General features: G+C 49.3%; 2 protein-coding genes and 1 pseudogene across 6 annotated transcripts; 2 read left to right on the top strand and 1 right to left on the bottom strand.

Moving 5' to 3' along the window:
• Positions 1-3,651: 3,651 nt before the first annotated feature.
• IVD (isovaleryl-CoA-dehydrogenase) lies at positions 3,652-10,839 on the top strand. 5 transcript variants are annotated; one of them, XR_015618613.1, is made up of 18 exons: positions 3,652-3,986; positions 4,132-4,215; positions 4,329-4,386; positions 5,146-5,270; positions 5,373-5,417; positions 5,526-5,574; positions 5,648-5,757; positions 6,086-6,162; positions 6,356-6,406; positions 6,478-6,542; positions 6,784-6,938; positions 7,039-7,079; positions 7,150-7,204; positions 7,377-7,433; positions 7,734-7,929; positions 8,490-8,709; positions 9,101-10,065; positions 10,234-10,839. XR_015618613.1 is itself a non-coding variant. In XM_087546829.1 (16 exons), exons 1-15 carry the CDS (start codon positions 3,879-3,881, stop codon positions 7,878-7,880), a joined length of 1,227 nt encoding a protein of 408 aa, XP_087402955.1. In that variant the 5' UTR covers positions 3,652-3,878; the 3' UTR covers positions 7,881-7,929; positions 10,234-10,839. The 5 variants fall into 5 exon arrangements, 3 of the variants coding, with proteins under 3 accessions (XP_087402955.1, XP_087402953.1, XP_048566279.1); XR_015618615.1 differs by lacking the exon at positions 9,101-10,065; XM_087546829.1 differs by lacking the exons at positions 8,490-8,709; positions 9,101-10,065.
• Positions 8,187-10,866, bottom strand: LOC125546146 (putative serine/threonine-protein kinase PBL25). The gene is made up of 5 exons (XM_048710313.2): positions 10,298-10,866; positions 9,862-10,058; positions 9,569-9,758; positions 8,904-9,295; positions 8,187-8,742 (listed from the first exon to the last, which is right to left on the bottom strand). Exons 1-5 carry the CDS (start codon positions 10,827-10,829, stop codon positions 8,329-8,331), a joined length of 1,725 nt encoding a protein of 574 aa, XP_048566270.2. The 5' UTR covers positions 10,830-10,866; the 3' UTR covers positions 8,187-8,328.
• Positions 10,867-11,488: 622 nt separating this feature from the next.
• LOC125546162 (uncharacterized) lies at positions 11,489-15,200 on the top strand (annotated as a pseudogene).
• Positions 15,201-17,928: the final 2,728 nt, after the last annotated feature.

Genomic DNA, 17,928 nt, shown 5'->3' with positions numbered 1-17,928 from the left:
GGAAAATCCAGTCAAATTTTTTTTGATGCTTGAGCATCCACTACTCAGTTATTATTTTAGGTATGCATAATCTTCCAAGTTATAAGCAGTTCCTTTTATTTGGGCACGCACAATGACCATTCCGCAGCATCAGGTTCAAGAAAAAAGTTTTTCAAGGTTAGTAATTTTCTCAAAAAAAAGTTCTTCAAGGTTAGTAATTAATACTCCGCTCCCATATGGATATGCATGATGGTTGTTCATTTTTTGGGATAACTTACCCATCTTATGCCTTGAAAATTGAGCTACCTCCATGATTATGCATTTGGTCTCAGTAGAATTTTTTCCCGCCAAAATACAGTTGTGAAGAGGAGTTCCTGATGATAGCTGAATATACCAGATACTTGCCTACAACCAAGGCAGAATTATCAGCGTGTATGTGAAACAGTCAGAGCTGGTGACTGGAGAAAGCCTGCAGATAGCGAGAAGACGCAGGTGCACGATGCATTGCATACTACAAAGTAGACATGTCTTTACAAACGACATGGCAGGAATATATATACTACGGTGGAAGCAAAGCATCCTATATCCATGAAAATAAATAGTATTCGGATTCAGACATCAAGGAAGAAAATGAGACATTAACATTTTCTGAATATGCAACTTCTTGATAGAAAGCAGGGCTGCTTATGAGGGGTGCTGGCGGTAATCAGAAGAAATTTGCATGTGGTGAAATAACCACCTTATAGACGAGTAATTAGTTTTGATGTAGGAAAAATCTGCAGCTGGTTAAGCTTTGATGTATAAATAGTAACACATCGCTCTGTGAAAATGTTCTTGTTAAGGTTATTCAATGGGCTAAGTTTTCTAAACAATGTTGACTTGATATTACACTAAAATCTTGAGAATACTTGATGGACCAAGGCATGAAGGCAAGTAGTGTTTGTAATGACTTGGTTTATGGTAGTGCAAAATAAATTATAAATAGAGTTCATAGATCATTGTTTTGAAATCTTTTAAACTTGTAGATATTCTTGTTCATATCATCGCATCCACAACGACCTAACTATCTTGCTTACTATGCTTCACACAAATACTTTTTGTAAGTTTTCTTATCAAAACTGAAAAATTACATCACCATGTGTGTGGAGTGTGTTGTAGCGCTCCACAAAATATTTTCCATGACTCCAGAAAACTTTTAACGAATAAGGATAGAGTGAGTCACCCACAACAATTTCCACGAAAGTCCTTCTATTGTGGTGGCAAATCTAATTAGTCTTGAATCATTACATTGAAAAATATTATTGTGTGTATAATCAAACACTTAAATAACTGACTGAGGGAATTACAGAGGATGGAGGTGGAGAGAGAGAGAAAAAAAATAGGGAAATGGGTGGAGAGAGAAAGAAAGATAAAGAAGAGAGCTCAGGGATGAGAGACAGAGAGTGAGAAAGAGGGTCTTTACATCGAAAAAGGCTGACAATGGGCATAAGCATGATTCTAAAAGAACTTATATTTAGGAATTGAGGGAGTATTATATATAACTGAGGTTGAACCATTGTCATATACAAGGAGCCCGTAGCAACGCACGGGCGTTCTACTAGTATCTCTAACACTCGAGAACAATGAGGACCAAGAAGGAAGGTGACACGGTCACATGTATAGGGTAGGAGACCATCGAGACCGTCCACCCAAAGCCGAAGAAGCTTCGAGCGACGACCCAAGCCTGCCCATAGATGCTGACGCGATGCGACCAAAAGGTACCTGGGCTCTATGGGTGGTGACTTAAGTCAGAGAATTTTCGTCCAGAAAAAACACTGTAATCACAAAAATACCACTTGAGTTATGAAATAAAATTATTATTATTAAAGTGATAGAGTTCATTAGAACTATTCCCCCATTAGCATTCTGAAAGTAACATAACCGTGTCTTTCTTTCCACCCTCACAAGGCGACTAGGGCAAAGCCTTCCTCCCCCTCGATCTTCGTCGGCAAGCCCATGGATCCGCCTCCCTTTCACTTGCCACTCCGACAATAGGTGGCGGGAAGGGACATCTTGTGCCTCGGCTGGACAACTGCAAAAAAAAAGTTTGGAAGGTTGAGAAGTGTTTACAAAGGAAACACAACATAGTTCATGTTGCAAACCCCAAACCACGGCGGGCCAATCAAATGGCCATTGTGGGCGGGATCTAACGGCTGGGAAGTCAGCGGATTTTATCCTCACACCAGCCAACCAACGTGTAGCATCACTCATTAACAACACACACACAAACGACCTTTAACATAGATTTTTTTGGATTGCCTATTTTCTCAGTCACGAGAAGTGATTTGCCTATAGCCTCGGAGAAAAGCTGATTTTCTCGCAACAAAGACGTAGACAGTTTCATGCCTCCTCTTTCCCCTCCACTCCACTCTCTTCCTCCGCCTCCCTCTTTTGAGGATCATTCATGGCTACGCGGCCCGATCCAATGCCTCGTTCGACGACATTGTCAGCCGGAGATGACTAAGGAGAGGTGCTCGGGCCTTCCTTGTGCATATTAGGGTAGCCGTAGTATTAGTTAGTCTTGGCCTCATGCCGTAGTCTGGCGATATGCCATCGGGACGCAAATCACCGGAGCTCCGAGCAGCGTCTGGTGGTTGCCGCCGTCGTCTTTTTTCCTTTGCCCCCATGGTGGAGGGAAGTGGAAGGCACTAGATTTGGCAGGATCCCCTTGAATAAACTCGGTGTGGCTCGGGTGTTCCCTGTTCTAAAGGGCATCCATCTGCTCTTGCTTGTTTTCTCGGGCCACCATGGTGGTGGATGAGGAGCAGAGAAGGCGTAGTAAACTGAAGCCCGCAAGTCGAGTTCGAGCCTATCAACATATGCCACCTTGGTGGAGTGACGACACACATGGATGGTTGCTGGTCTTCGTAGGTGATCTGCTTCTTCTAGTCGAATGACGACTGACTCCATTCCTCTCGGCTTGCATGCCTAATGGGAGGCAATTCCAGTGGCGAGTCAGAGACCATGGTGAGCAGGTGATGCTTCCATGGCGATTTCGTCACGCCAAGTGGTTTGTCCCCCGTGGCGGTTGTCAAGGACCTGGTCGTGTTTCTTTCTTTCAGCCCGGGGTTCTCCTTGTAAATTCAGGAACTAAGTTGCAACACGCTTTTTTATTTGGGTCCTTCTGTAATTTGTGCTTTCATGTTTATCCAATGAAGTCTGGGTCCTTCAAGACCTTTTTTGTGTTCAAGAAAAAAAAAACATTGAAGATAACCAGGACAACAAAATCACATGGCATTGCCACCCAAACACAAACTTATGCACCCCCTCCGATCTATATTAATTGACGCACGCTTAGCACAACTTTTATATAGATTGAAAGAAGCGCATTTTTCTTAGGGACCTTCTTGACATAGTTTGATAGCCAGCACACGGCAACATGGATCAGAGATACCCGCAAAAAAAAAACATGGATCAGAGATGAGCTGCCGAGGGGACAACTCGTGCTCCACCTGTCTATCCTCTTCTCTTTCCCGCACCGTCGATGAGAGATCAGATCAGAAGAAGCCGCCTGAAAGTTGGACACTCCTGCCTAGCCAGCTCGACGATGACAAAGAGGATAAGGCAAACTAGTTAACGGATCACATCCCACGTGCCGCTTCCATTTAATCACACTCCCGCACCAGACACAATCACGCAAGTGCACCGAACGACGATCGTCGTGGCCTGTTCGGGCTCGCAAATCCCCACACGCCACTCCTCCTCGTCCCCGTAGAAAAGGACACGCGTAGCCTTCGTCCACGGCTCCACGAGGCAGAGGCAGCAGCCGCGGCACTCGAGCAAGCAAGCTTTTGTACTCTGCTCCAGTCATCCGTCGTCTCCCTTTCCGGCGAGCGAGCGGGCGAACGATCGCCGCCGAGATGCAGCGCCGGCTCCCGGCGCTCCTCCGCCGCGCGGCGGGCGCGGGGCCCGCGCGCCGGTGGCTCTCCGCCTCGTCCTCCCTCCTCTTCGACGACACCCAGGAGCAGGTAATTAATCAGCTAACTAATCAGCCCCGCCGCGCCGCGAGACCCCCGAATTCGCCGTTTCCGTTCCGCCGCCGCGGAGAGGGGCCGGCTGGCCCGCGATTCGCGCCCTCGCTCACCGCGGCTGGTGTGATTTTCCCTTTCGCAGTTCAAGGAGAGCGTGCACCGGTTCGCGCAGGAGCACATCGCGCCGCACGCCGCCGCCATCGACGCCTCCAACCACTTCCCCAAGGTAGGGAAGTCTAGGGTGTGCGATTCCTCGTACAGTACCGTTGATTGATTCTCCGTTCGAGTTCCGGTGTCTGTTAGTAATTAATTTGGTCTGTGCTTGGGGCGGGCGCGCAGGAGAAGAATCTGTGGAAGCTCATGGGGGACTTCAACCTGCACGGCCTCACCTCGCCAGGTAAAATGCCTCTATATTCCAACACCATTTCGGTCTTACAAGACACAAGCAGAACACAGGGTACCAGTACTACTAGTAAATGCTACTCCCTCCGTTCATTATTATGAGATGTTTTGCATATTTCAATATGGACTATATACGGACTGAAATGAGTGAACACATACATTAAAATGCATCCGATTCAGAAGAAAGTTAAAATATCTTATAATAGTGAACAGAAGGCCTGGGTTCACAAATATAAGATGTTCTACTCCCTCCGACCCACGTGAGTAACTTTTTTCTGAATCGGATGTATATAGAAACGTTTTAGTGTGTCAGTTCACTCATTTCAATCCGTATGTAATCCGTATTAAAATATCCGAAACATCTTATATTTGTGACCGGAGGGAGTACTATGTAATGTTTCTACCCTGGGCCATGTTTGAATATTGAATCTGATCCCCAATGCGTTAGTACTCCTTTGCTTGTGCCGCAATTGATAGGAACTAGTCAAATACTACCACTTACTACTACTAGTACACAATGTTTAAGTCCTCAGTAAAGTGAAAGTGCTACTCCTTTAATTAAGACAGGAGTAGGTGGGACCTCAGGGGAGGTTAAGGGAATAGATTAATCAAGACGGCGACGGATGGTCATCTTTGTTAAAGCCTCAGTGGAGTGCATTAACATAACTGCCGTTTTCAACACTGTCTGGCTCTGTATTGTCTAATGTTAGTTGATGGAATACATTAAGTAACACGGGGTTGTCATGTTCCATAGAGGAGTACGGAGGGCTCGGGCTCGGTTACATGTACCACTGCATCGCCATGGAGGAGATCAGCAGGGCGTCCGGGTCGGTCGGCCTTTCCTACGGTGCACACTCAAATCTCTGCATCAACCAGCTGGTACAAGTCTATTTTGGTTCTGCTATGTTATTAGTCATTAGTACATTGATTAAATTAACCCCTGAATAACACGACTGTAATGTTTGTGGTATTTATATGTAGGTCCGTCATGGCAGCCCTGCCCAAAAGGAAAAGTATTTGCCGAAGGTTCATTCCCATATAATCAATATTGTTTCAGTCAGACTCAGCCACCCAGGAGTGGTATATTTGCGATGATAATGGATTGTGACAATGTGCTTTCCTTTTTCTCTAAAGCTTATCAGTGGGGAGCATATTGGGGCATTGGCGATGAGTGAACCAAACTGTAAGTATTCTTTGGATACCGTACTGTTTAGTTCCACTTATGCACAGGATTTCACATTAGTTCCTACTTTCAGCTGGCTCTGATGTTGTCAGTATGAAGTGCAAAGCTGAGAAAGTAGATGGCGGCTATGTCATTAACGGGAACAAGATGTGGTGCACAAATGGTCCGTCTGCTCAGACATTGGTAAGCTTCTGAGGCTCTTGTACATTCATCCCCTGTATTATTTGCAGCCGTGCTTGGTTCACTATCTATTTTTTTGAGGAATGGTTCACCAGTGTCATTGGTTGTGTTGGTTTTTGTTTCTTTGGTGTTTCCTTTAGGTTCTGTCGATTTTCCCAACCGGAGCATGTACACATTCAGAACAGTTATATTTCACAGTGACACCTTTCACCTGGTTGTCAGAATTTTGAGCAACTGAATCTGTTGGAGCCTTGTTACAAATTAGTTATAGTTGTTATAATCCTATGTGGCCATAATAAGTCTGCTAGTTCACTGAAACTGAGATTTACAGGTTGTTTACGCGAAAACAGATATAACTGCTGGATCGAAAGGAATAACTGCATTCATAATTGAGAAGGGAATGCCCGGGTAATTAACCACTTCATTCTCTTCCCTTATGCTCTATTGCGCATGAATGCATATCTTGCTAGAATTTTGTGAAATGCATGTGTTGATGGTCTTTGATTGCTAGATTGAGGCTTGGATGTATAAAGTTCAGGATAAACATTAATGTTCTTGCTGAAACTACAAAAATGTTTACATGCTAGTATTATCATTACAGGTTCAGTACTGCCCAGAAGTTGGACAAACTTGGCATGCGAGGAAGTGACACGTAAGACGTTCCTATTTGAGCAGGCTCATTAAATGGTTTATAGGTTCTTACTCAACATATCTCGTTAACAGATGTGAGCTTGTCTTTGAGAACTGCTTTGTGCCTCAAGAGAATGTTCTTGGTGAAGAAGGGAAAGGTATCATCTCCTGCAGTCTTGAATTCTGTTCTATACTTCTGTTGCTATTCTGAGATCTTCACTTGGTTGTTGACAGTCAGTTCCCTATGCCAATGTAAACAAGGAAAACTGTGATTTTTGTCTTTTGGATTTTACCAACATATCCTTCTAAAAGACTTACTAAACTTCTAACTGAAAATGAAAATGACTTCCTGAACCGAAATTCTCATCATGAATATTCTCGATACGTTTCTTGTTGCAGGTGTTTATGTCATGATGTCTGGTCTTGATCTGGAAAGACTTGTATTAGCTGGGGGCCCTATTGGGCTCATGCAGGCATGCCTTGATGTTGTTCTTCCTTATGTTCGACAAAGGGAGCAATTTGGCCGTCCGATTGGTGAATTTCAGTTCTTACAGGTATAGCCATGCAGCCCATTGTACCGTGTTCCCCTGTTTCTAGGTGCAACGTCTTGTTAGGATCTTGGCGTTAATCGTAACTAGTGATCTTCCAATGCAGGGGAAAATGGCAGATATGTACACCTCCTTGCAATCATCAAGGTAGGGATACCAACCCAAGACTTCTACTGTGAAGTTTACATAGCTTCTTACTGGAGTTTTCTTTGTCCAGATCATTTGTATACTCAGTTGCCAGGGACTGTGATAATGGCAAAGTTGACCGTAAGGTACATTTCAAAGCCCCAACATGTCTCTGTTCTTTTCGGGTCACATTGTTGCATCACATGGCTATATTCATGTGTTCACTGTTCAAGACAAAATAAAACAACTAATTCCGTGTGTATCATGCTGATGCCTGGTAAACTGACTATCTCCATCTAATATAATATTTGCAACCAGGATTGTGCAGGAGTGATCCTCTTTGCTGCTGAAAGGGCAACACAAGTTGCACTTGAGGTCAGAACCCTCTCCTCAGTTCATGAGAATTTTGATTGCATGTGTTGTTCTACATGATTTCTTTGGAATGCAATCAAATATCCTGATATTTTGCTCTTATTTTTTTCCCTTCACTGGACATATAAGATATGACTGTTTGACCTCTCAAATTTTGCAATTCTTTCATCCTAGATCTCCTACTTTATCTTCCTTGGACAAAGTTCTTACTAACTTTAGTATTTGTAACTGCTTTGAGCTTAGTGAGTTGCAGTCAATTCTTTTCTGGTCCACTAATTGATCTTAAACCTTCCCCTATGGCAGGCAATCCAGTGTCTTGGTGGCAATGGATACATAAATGAGTACCCAACTGGCCGTCTCCTGAGAGATGCAAAACTGTTTGAGATTGGAGCTGGCACTAGTGAGATCAGAAGAATGATAATTGGTCGTGAACTGTTCAAAGAGGACTGAGATTATTCTTCTGGAAGCCAGCTATCAGTGCATATTCTAACTGGAGGAGGTGAGCAGGATTAGACCATTAGTGAACTGTCCCTGATGTTCAATGTTTGATGATGTTCTATCCAATCCTTCTCATACTTCTGTACATGTCCAACATTCTTGCAAATAAAGTTCAATCTTTTACCTGTGATCTGGTTCTAGTCAGTAGCTATAAGTTTGTTGCTATGATATACTGCGACTTGACACATAATCGCATTTGGCTCATAATTCACTATACAACCTTTTGGATTCAGTATGAACTAGAATGCCTAGAGACTGAGCCCTGCCACCTTTATGAGACAAGAATGCCATTTACACTTTCTACTTTCTATATGACAATTCAGCCCTATGGCGGCACAAATTTGGAAAGCTACAAGTCAAGGGAGCCTAAAAAACTTTGCACATGGTTTTCATGGGCTTTTTACACCCTGTTAGCTTCAGTAGGATCTGTAATGCACTGAGAATCAGTTGTCTTTCCTTGAGTTTGAGCTTTCTGTTTTTGCCTCATGGCGCCCCACTCGATGGCCTGAGCAACAACTCTTTGACGATCGAATGTGCTCTTATCTTGCTGAGTTCCATCAGATAATGGGGGATCTTCAGCCTGCTTCTTTTGGGGCGCGATACTAGGTTTCTCTTCACAGCTAGCAGGAACTTCTGCAAGGAATCCCAATGCGACAACAGCGTCACTCATGTATGGCCGCGCAGAGTCTTCCTCATGTAGGCACATTGCCGCCACAGCCACAGCATGGCTCAAGTCTTTTTCTGGGTATTCACCTCTAAGAAGAGGGTCTACTAACTCATGGTACCTCCTCCTATCTCTGATAATGGGCATTGCCTGTTGATCAAACATGAATTTAGCTCAACTGTCTGAAAGAAATCTTGTCGCAAGCATCTTTTTTGAAATTATTCCTAACTAAGCATTATGTATGGGGAAGAAGCATATAGGAACAATATTCGCAAAAAAAAAGAGAGCATATAGGAACAAAAGGTGCATACCCAGTTAACCAAGATTTGATCACTTGCTGGTTTAGTTGAATCGACAGCTTTTCTTCCTGTGATCAACTCAAGTAGGAATATCCCAAAACTGTACACATCAGTCTTGATAGTTAGCTGGCCTGTTTTTATATATTCTGGAGCACAGTACCCATATGTGCCCATCACTCGAGTTGAGACGTGTGTCTTTTCCCCAACAGGCCCAAGCTTTGCGAGCCCGAAGTCTGAGAGTTTAGGGTTGTATTCCTCGTCAAGAAGGATGTTGGGGGACTTGAGATCCCGGTAGATGACCGGCGGGTTAGCCTTCTCATGGAGGTATTCGAGACCCTTAGCGGTTCCGTGGGCTATCTTCATCCTTATATGCCAACTTAGTGGTGTTTGATCAGTAGTGATATCTGCGACAACAACAGTTCAACTTATAAGTTTTTAATGTATCTAGTAATCAAATGTGCTAACGGTGACAGCACTTGAAAGTGATGCTATACTGTTGCCTGAATACATTTCACATGTCCGCAAAAAATAATAATTTGTTTCACATGATTTTTAAGTTCAAAATGATGCATAGATGTTAATTCATGATCAATAAGAATCTAGATTTTCATTGTACGTAGTTTAATTTGGATGTTGTCAAGTTTGAATGTATTAATGAAGAAAAGACTAGCGCTTACCAAGCAGGTGGTCTGCAAGTGAACCTAGGGCCATGTACTCGTACACCAGTAGCCGTTGATATCCGTCTGCGCAATAGCCTACCAAGCTGACCAGGTTTGGATGGTGTAAGAGGCTGAGCATCAAGACTTCAACCAGGAACTCGCGGTTGCCTTGAAATCCGTTCAGGTCTAGTTGTTTGACAGCTACAATCTGATCATGCATCAGAAAGATAATTGAAGCAAAATTAGCAGATTGTTACATGTCAGTAGGACTATCCGAAGAATGTTTGTCATTGGGTTGTTCCTGTATATACCTGGCCATTTTCAAGCTGTCCCTTGTAGACCCTGCCAAAGCCCCCCTCTCCCAGAAGGTAGTCGGAGCGGAAGTTCTTGGTGGCTGTCGCTAACTCACGGTATGTGAATGCTCTTGCATTTTTGGCCATGCTAGACCTTTCGGCAGGTTCACCGTTTGCTCTTATTTCGGATGATGATTGCCCATGTTTCAGACCCTCTGCAAGGTGAGTTTTCAGTATTTGTTAGCGAGAACTCCATTTTGTGCTTATTTGAAGGATCTTAGTTTTGCTCTCGACGAAATTCAAACAGTCTGCTACAATATTCTGTGGTCCATATTTAAATACCACTGTGATCCATCATGCATTATTATCAGAATTCAACATGCATTACAGGGACAAGCATGCCAGCAAGATGGATTTGACAAATGGTACAAAACGAATCCTCCTTGGCCCTTACCAGATTCCGTGAGGGGTGCTCCAGATCGCGTCGAGACGGCGGCATTTACGACGGGGGAGGTGGCGACCTCCCCCGATGCCGTCCTCCTCGGCGACGTCTTCTTCTCAGGCCTGAAGCATGAAAAGCATTTCACGGCCCGAATTCCCCAATGCATGTGCCTCTCAACCGAACCTCCTCCTCCTCGTGCCCACCACGAGATCTCCAACCTCTCTGCTCTGTACAATCCAGAAGACTCCTTGCACATGCAATGGCAGCATGGACGAGGAGTTCTCCTCCCTTGCTGCGGGATCCTGGTCACAGATTGCCATCGCACTCGTCTTGCAAGAAGAATGCGATCCCTGTGGAGGGGATGTGATCGGGTAGGAGGAGCATTGTCACCGTGCCTTTTGTGGAGGTCAATGTGCTCAGCCAAGAATAGGATCTCTCTCGGTTTTGGGCCACAGTTGAGCTCTAAAATTAGAATGTTGAAGGTCGGCGTCCTCTGGAATGCACTGGATGTAAACGCCTTCCCTGATTCCCTGAATTTTCTCATTTTTTGACCCCATGCTTGAATCTTTTTTTTTTTAATTTTCAAACGCGCGGGTGGGGGGGGGGGGGGGTGGGAATTGTATTCAGTTGCCTATAAGAGACTAAACCACGACACTGCATCATCAACGCAATCGAAAGCCTCCGTGCATCCGAGACTGCACAACGCCGCGACACCACCTGTGTCATGGGGCGCATTCGAAGGGTCACGCGGGGCCGAGACGACGCCACGGAGCCTGTGTGTCACCGGCGTAGTCGAAGGGCATCGCCTAGCAGACCAAACCACGGCACTGCGTCGTCGACGCAATCGAAAGGCACCGCACAGCCGAGAAAGTACAACGCCACGACACCACCTGTGTCGGGGTACATTCGAAAGGCCAGGCGAGACCGAGACGACGTCACTGCACCTGTGTGCCACCGGCAAAGACGCAGGGCATCGCCAAGCAGAGACACACCAAAGAGCACCCGAGTATGAACACCGCCGAAGAAGAGAGACAAGGAACCACCGCCGACCCCAAAGGCCCCCGCACCACCGCCGTCATCAGGCACACTCCACCGTCAACCACATGAGCCGTTGGTCACCACCCATAGGTCTCCAAGACGACGCCTCCAAGAAGGTAGCGACGTACATGATGCCGTCGTCGCCCGATCTAGCAATACCAGATCATGAGCGTTTGCCCGGAGACACTGAACTCGAGGGATTTTGGTGGACTGGACTCCTCGGCGACGCCCCAACAGGGGGAACGACACCAAAAGGCGCCGCGCATCACCGGCACCAACCAGAGGTCTGTGCAAGGATTTCACCCGGAGCCAGACACCAAGCCTTGCCTCAAGGTCCAAAGACTGGGTCACCTCCGGCCGCCGCAGCAGGCCCCGGGAGGGGAGAGGAGCACCCCCACGACACCAGGAGAAGTAGGCCACAAGTGCCGTCGCCGTAGAGCCCGGGACCCCCTCCACCTCTATCCCCGCACAAGCTGGCCCGGCCCAAAGCCGGCAGCAGGCACCACCGACGCAGAACGCAGAGTGGCGAGAGGGAGGCCGTAGAAACGCCGATGCCTGCCCAGATCTGGAACGACCCGACGGCGGCAGCACCAACCAGATCCGCGGCAAATGCCCGCGTCCTGAACAAGCCCAGGCCGAGCCCGGCACCACCTCCCGCGCCCCACAGCAGCCAGCACCGGCACCCCCTCGCGCGCAGAAAAAGGGCACCTTTGTCATATGCCACTTCAATTAGGTCGCTTCTAGCAGGTGCTTCATCACCCCTGGTGCTTGTCGCACAAGTGTACCTTTGAAGTCTGTTGCGACTTGTTGTGTTGAAATATATTGTCCGTCTCTCTTCATCAATTAGGTTGATGGATGAACTGATTAGGTGCATAAACTTGCAAGCAAAATGATTCATGCGAGGCGACCGACTAGGAATTGTGCCGGTCACTCGCAATGCACATTGTGTCTCGCGGGGCCCGCAAACCGCCCCTCACTTGCTCGCTTATCTCTTCGCGAATGAGAGGCGGGTTGTGATGTAGGGCGGCACTTCTATAGAGGCCAGCTGGCGAGTGACGTGACATGTGATGTAGGGCGACCTTGATCTCCGTTTGGCTATGGAGGCGCCGTTTAGCCTATGTTCTGTAGTTGTTGGCTCACCGCCACCCTCGCCCTGTACGTGGAGTTGCCATCTGAGAGCAGAGAGGGGTCGAAGTAGAAAGAGAGAAATGATAGGGCTTGTTTCCTTGGGTGTGCGTGCAAACAAGGCCCTGCACCCGGTCTCCTCGCCAGCGCCGACACCATCTATGCATTCGTCGCTGACACGGCGACATCCACCACCACGGGCTCCGATCACTCATATCCGCGACACAGAAGGGCTTTTGACTCCTCGCCAGCGTCACAATCAATGCCCAATAGAAGGGGGCCAGGGGATCAGGGAAGAAGCCAGGCCATTCCTTATTCACCAGTTGCCGCCACCCCTTCTCCACTAGTGCGGAAAAGTCTAGCTATGGCGTGCCGAAATTGCCTTGCTGGCGTACGGCTCCAAGGCCACCAATATGGTACTAGTGATTTTTTTTACTGGTGGCATTGGGGAACACATCAGCAGTATTTTGAGTACTGATGTCATGTCACGTGGCCAATGCTAGCAATAAGTCCTTGTTAGCTATTTAGCTATAGCGTATCTTGTCTGCCAACACCAGCAATTATATTTTTTGATAATAAAAAATTATATGCAGCAATTTTAAACCAGGCCATTGCCATTGCAGTCAGAGGCTGGCCAAAGAGATAATTCTGTGTTGCTCCCAGGTTCCCCCTTCCCCCGCGAGCCCCCGCGTCGCTCCCAGGGGCGACTCGGGAGGCGAAACCCTAGCCGCCGCCCAGGCTTCCCTCCTTCCCCTCCCTCCCCTCGCCGTCGCCGGAGGTTGCCGGCGGGCAAAGCCCTCACCGATGGACGGCGGCGGCGGGGCCCTCGTTCGTGTGCTTGCGCGCTGCTGCTGGGCGTGCTGGAGCAGCGGGAGCGCGCGGTGGCGCGGTGGGCGGCCGTCTGCTCGCGGGGAGGTCGAGATGGCGTGGACTGCATGCGCGGTGGCGCTGCCATGGTGGCCGCCGGCCGCTGATGCGTGCGGCGGAGTTGAGGGCGCCCAGATCTGGGCCGCACGAGCCTGCCCAGGCCGGCGACAATCACTCTGCCCCCACCCACCCCTCTCCCTCCTCCCACCCCTCCCGGCCGCCGCCGGCGGTTGCCGCTGGGTTAGTAAGCACGCGCGCGGCGACCTTGACGGTTGATGCTCCGCTGTGCCCCGGCGGATCCTGGTGGCGGAGGCTGCGGGCCAGCGCGGCGGCGGCGCGGTGCAGGTGGCTGCTGCCGCTTGCTGGACGCGCTCCGGGCGGTGGTCGGCCTGCTGGAGCTGCGCTGGTCAGTGCTCACTCCTACGACGACAACGTTTCTAGGCTTCCCCATGTGTGTTGGTCTTCTCCGACGATTCTTCGCCATTCCCGGTCTACCATTGCATCTGAGGTCTTCGTCCTTGGGTCGGGGCGAAATCCCCGCGCGGCGACGGCCTGCGCTGTCAACGGCGACGCCCGAGGGTGCCGTCACCTCCTTGGAGGCGTTGGCATGACCCTGACCAGACCTCCTCCTCGAGCACCGGGAGAAATCCTAGGTCCGGCCTCCTGGACCGGGCAGCGGCGGCGTCTCAACGTCGTTCCCCTCTTGATGGCGCTGCTTTGGCTGCAAGTGGAGTACTTGATGCGGCAGATAGTGGTTGGCGATGCATCGCTCTGGCGTAGACTGCTACATAAGGAGCAGGTCGCAACGTTTGCATGCGCCGGCGGTCCCCAATGAATGCTACACCAGTTCCAATCAGGCCCTGCTTTTCACCCGCCGACTCTCTAGGCACATGGGTGCGAGGTACGTCGGCTTGGGCGGTCCTGAAGCTGCATTCGTCCCTGGAAGTGCCTAGCAATGGCAGTGATGCTGCCCTGTTGCTCCTGCCCTGTTGCTCCGAGTCTCGGTGCTTCGCCATTTTGGCTGGAGGCAAGGCTGGGCGAGGCCTAATGTCGCTGCGTGTCTGTAGTTGAGGGCACCTCCTCACCTAGCTGTAGTCACTTGGTGAGGACGGTCGTGTGTGTGTGCGTGCGCGCGCGTGTGTGTCCCTCCTTTCTGGAGGTTGTACCCCTGATGTCTTCCTGTTCAATGCAATGAAACGCAATTCTTTTGCGTTTTTTTGAAGAATTTTTTTTAAACCAGGCCATATATGCAGCAACTAGCTTCAACTTCACAAAAGGTCAGTAATTCATAAACTCCACCAACAGTACTACTAGTTCAACTACACAAACTACCTCACGTCTCTGTATGAAGAATTAAATTCATGTGGTGTAGCTTGTTCCTATGGCTCTGGCCCTCTCTTTTGAAGTGGGCTTTCTCCGTCTTCAGCTGAGTCCTCTCAGCCCTCAGGAGCTTGATGTTCTTCTTCAGCCGATCCGTCTTGTGGACTAACTGATTCTTCTGCTCATTTAGCTTGAGTACCTTGTCGTAGAGATCAGAATTTTAGTCAATAATATGATCCTTCTCCATCTGCTGGGAGGCATTCAACTCCCTAAGGGCCTTGACTGCAGTCTCATGTGATGCGATCAACTCCCTGGTGGCCTGCCCGGTTCGCCGCTCTCTGGACGTGCCCGTGGGGCTGGGCCCGTTCGGCCGGTCCACGGTATTTGGGCCAGTTCCTTGCCCTAGGCCCTCCACACCCGCGCTTGCTATTTGGCTACCCTACGGATTCCCTCTTTGTCCTGCTCCCCACCCCGCCGCCCCCGACCCAGCCTGCCGTTTTGTCGCTCCCCACCGCGACCCCTCCCCCTTCCCACTCTCCGGCCCCTCTGCCGCCTCCCCGCGACCTCCCCCCCGGCCATGTCCCGCGCTTGGGAAGAGGGGGACGCTGGGCGCAAGCGGAGGTACGACGAGTACCGGGATCCGTCCCGTCCTTCCCCGGACGCGCTTCGTTGCGAAGCGGACTCCGCGGCCGCAACCGCGACGACTCCCGCCAGCCTGCCCGGGACGAACGTTGTTGAAAGGATCGATATGGTTGACTAGAGGGGGGTGAATAGGCAACTAACAATTTTTAGCTTTTCTTTAGCAATTTAAACTTTGCATCAAAGTAGGTTGTCTAGATATGCAACTAGATGAGCAACATATATGATGCAACACGAATAGGAACACAAGCAAGCAAGATATATGAAACAAATAAGCTACACAAGTAAAGGCATGAGATAACCAAGAGTGGAGACGGTGGAGACGAGGATGTGTTGCCGAAGTTCCTTCCCTTTAAGAGGAAGTACGTCTCCATTGGAGCGGTGTGGAGGCACAATGCTCCCCAAGAAGCCACTAGGGCCACCGTAATCTCCTCATGCCCTCACACAATGCGAGATGCCGTGATTCCACTATTGGTGCCCTTGGAGGCGGCGAGCGAACCTTTACAAACGAGGTTGGGGCAATCTCCACAACTCAATTGGAGGCTCCCAACGACACCACGAAGCTTCACCACAATGGACTATGGCTTCGCGGTGACCTCAACCGTCTAGGATGCTCAAACACCCAAGAGTAACAAGACCCGCAAGGGATTAGTAGGGGGAATCAAATATCTCTTGGTGGAAGTGTAGATCGGGGCCTTCTCAACCACTCCCGAGCAAATCAACAAGTTTGGTTGGCTAGGGAGTGAGATCGGGCGAAAATGGAGCTTGGAGCAATAATGGAGCTTTAATGGTGAAAGAGGTAAGTCAATGGGGAAGAAGGAGACCCCTTATATAGTGTGTGGAAAAGATCCAACCGTTACCCATCAACCAGCCCGCGGCCAGTGGTACTACCGCGCCTGGCCAGCGGTACTACCGCAAGGCCGTGCGGTACTACTGCTTGCAACCAAGCGGTACTACCGCACGGCTGTGCGGTACTACCGTACCGACCCACGGTACTGCCACGACCCCAGCACAGAAACAGACGCACAGAAGCTAGGGGCGGTACTTCCGCACGCGCGGTACTACCACGCCCCCCATGCGGTACTACCGCAAGGCAAAAGTCCCAGCCAGGTGGAAGGGAAACTTCCGTGCCTACTTTCGCAAAAAACGGAAGTAGCAAAAACCCGACACAGTAGTACTGCCGAGGGGCGGTACTACTGCCTGACCGCATAGCGCGGTACTACCGCACGGCCAAAGTGGTACTACCGCGGCAGGTGCAGATGTAAAAAATTACATCCGCTCCTACTACCGCAAAGGGGCGGCACTAGCCTGGTGGGCAGCAGTAGTGCGGCTCCAGGGGAGCGGTACTACCGTGGGCACCAGCGGTACTACCGCACCACCGCGCGGTACTACCGTGGATGCCTACGGTACTACCGTTGATCCAGGAGCAGTACTACCGCAACCACAACAGCAGCCAGTCACATGAGGCAGGAAAACGGAGGAAGCTCCAAGGAAGAAGGAGGGGATAAAAGGAGACGTGTACGTGATGATTCCACCCAAACCTTTCCAACGCGAACCCCCTCTTAATAGTACGGCTTTCCTATGACTCAAATCCACCAAAAAGAAACGTAGAAAAGACGCCGTCTTCGTCAGTCTTCGAGGGGCACCCAATCGTCTTGTGCCTAGCAAAGAAGTGTCTGGAATACTCATGGCACACGATTAGTCCGCAAATGCGTTGTCATCAATCACCAAAACACTTAGGGATAAATATGTCCTTACAATCTCCCCCTTTTTGGTGGATTGATGACAAAACGGGATTTGCACAAAGAAAATACTATTAAGTAAATGCAAACCCCTCCTCTCTATAATATAGACGGGCTCCCCCTAAATGTGTGCCACCTAGATGAGCACGAATACTAGGAACAGAGCTCCCCCTATATTATAAAGACAAGGCATATCTATCACTAGACAAGATAGTACAAACAAGAGATAACTAAGATAGATAGAGTGCATATGTCTTACACCATATGGAGGATAGGTCCAAGCACGACAAAGCAAACAAAAGCAAATGAGGTCCAAACGACAAAGCAAACAAACACACCAAGCACGACACAACGCAAATCCCTACACTCTCTCCCCCTTTGGCATCGAGATGCCAAAAAGGCAGAGAGGACACCTACACACATGGGGTGGCTCAGGCAGAGAAATCGTCCCACTGCTCCTCGTGCTCCTCGTCAGACTCAGCGGCGGGGATAGTCTCCTCGAGGTCACACTCTGAATTGGTCCACTTGTAGCCCTGCTTTGACATCCAGGCAGCCTCAGGTGTGATGACGTCCTCAGACCCGCCAGACACATCCTCTCCAAAGAGCCTCATCACCTTCTTGTTACGGCGGCGACTCTCCTTGTCAGCCACGTGAGCCCTGTACTGTCCCTTCGCCTGCATGCAGAAGAGAGTCTTCATCTTGTCCTTCAGCTTCTTGGCCCATGACGGCTCAGAGGAAGAAGTGGTGGACCTAGCAGCACGGTCCTCAGCAACAGTCTCAGCAGCAGCAGCCTCCCCCTCACCAGCAGCCCTCCTAGCAGAAGATGCCTCAACACGGGTAGTGGTGTTGGCCCAGTTGGGCTTGACGCGGAGGCTGATGGACTCATGGCGAATCCAGTCTGGAGCAAGGAAC

The sequence above is a fragment of the Triticum urartu genome, chromosome 1A (assembly GCF_056163025.1).
Source record: "Triticum urartu cultivar PI428250 chromosome 1A, HENAU_Tu73, whole genome shotgun sequence".
Taxonomy (NCBI): Eukaryota; Viridiplantae; Streptophyta; class Magnoliopsida; order Poales; family Poaceae; genus Triticum; species Triticum urartu.
This window is presented reverse-complemented; position numbering and strand designations above follow the sequence as displayed.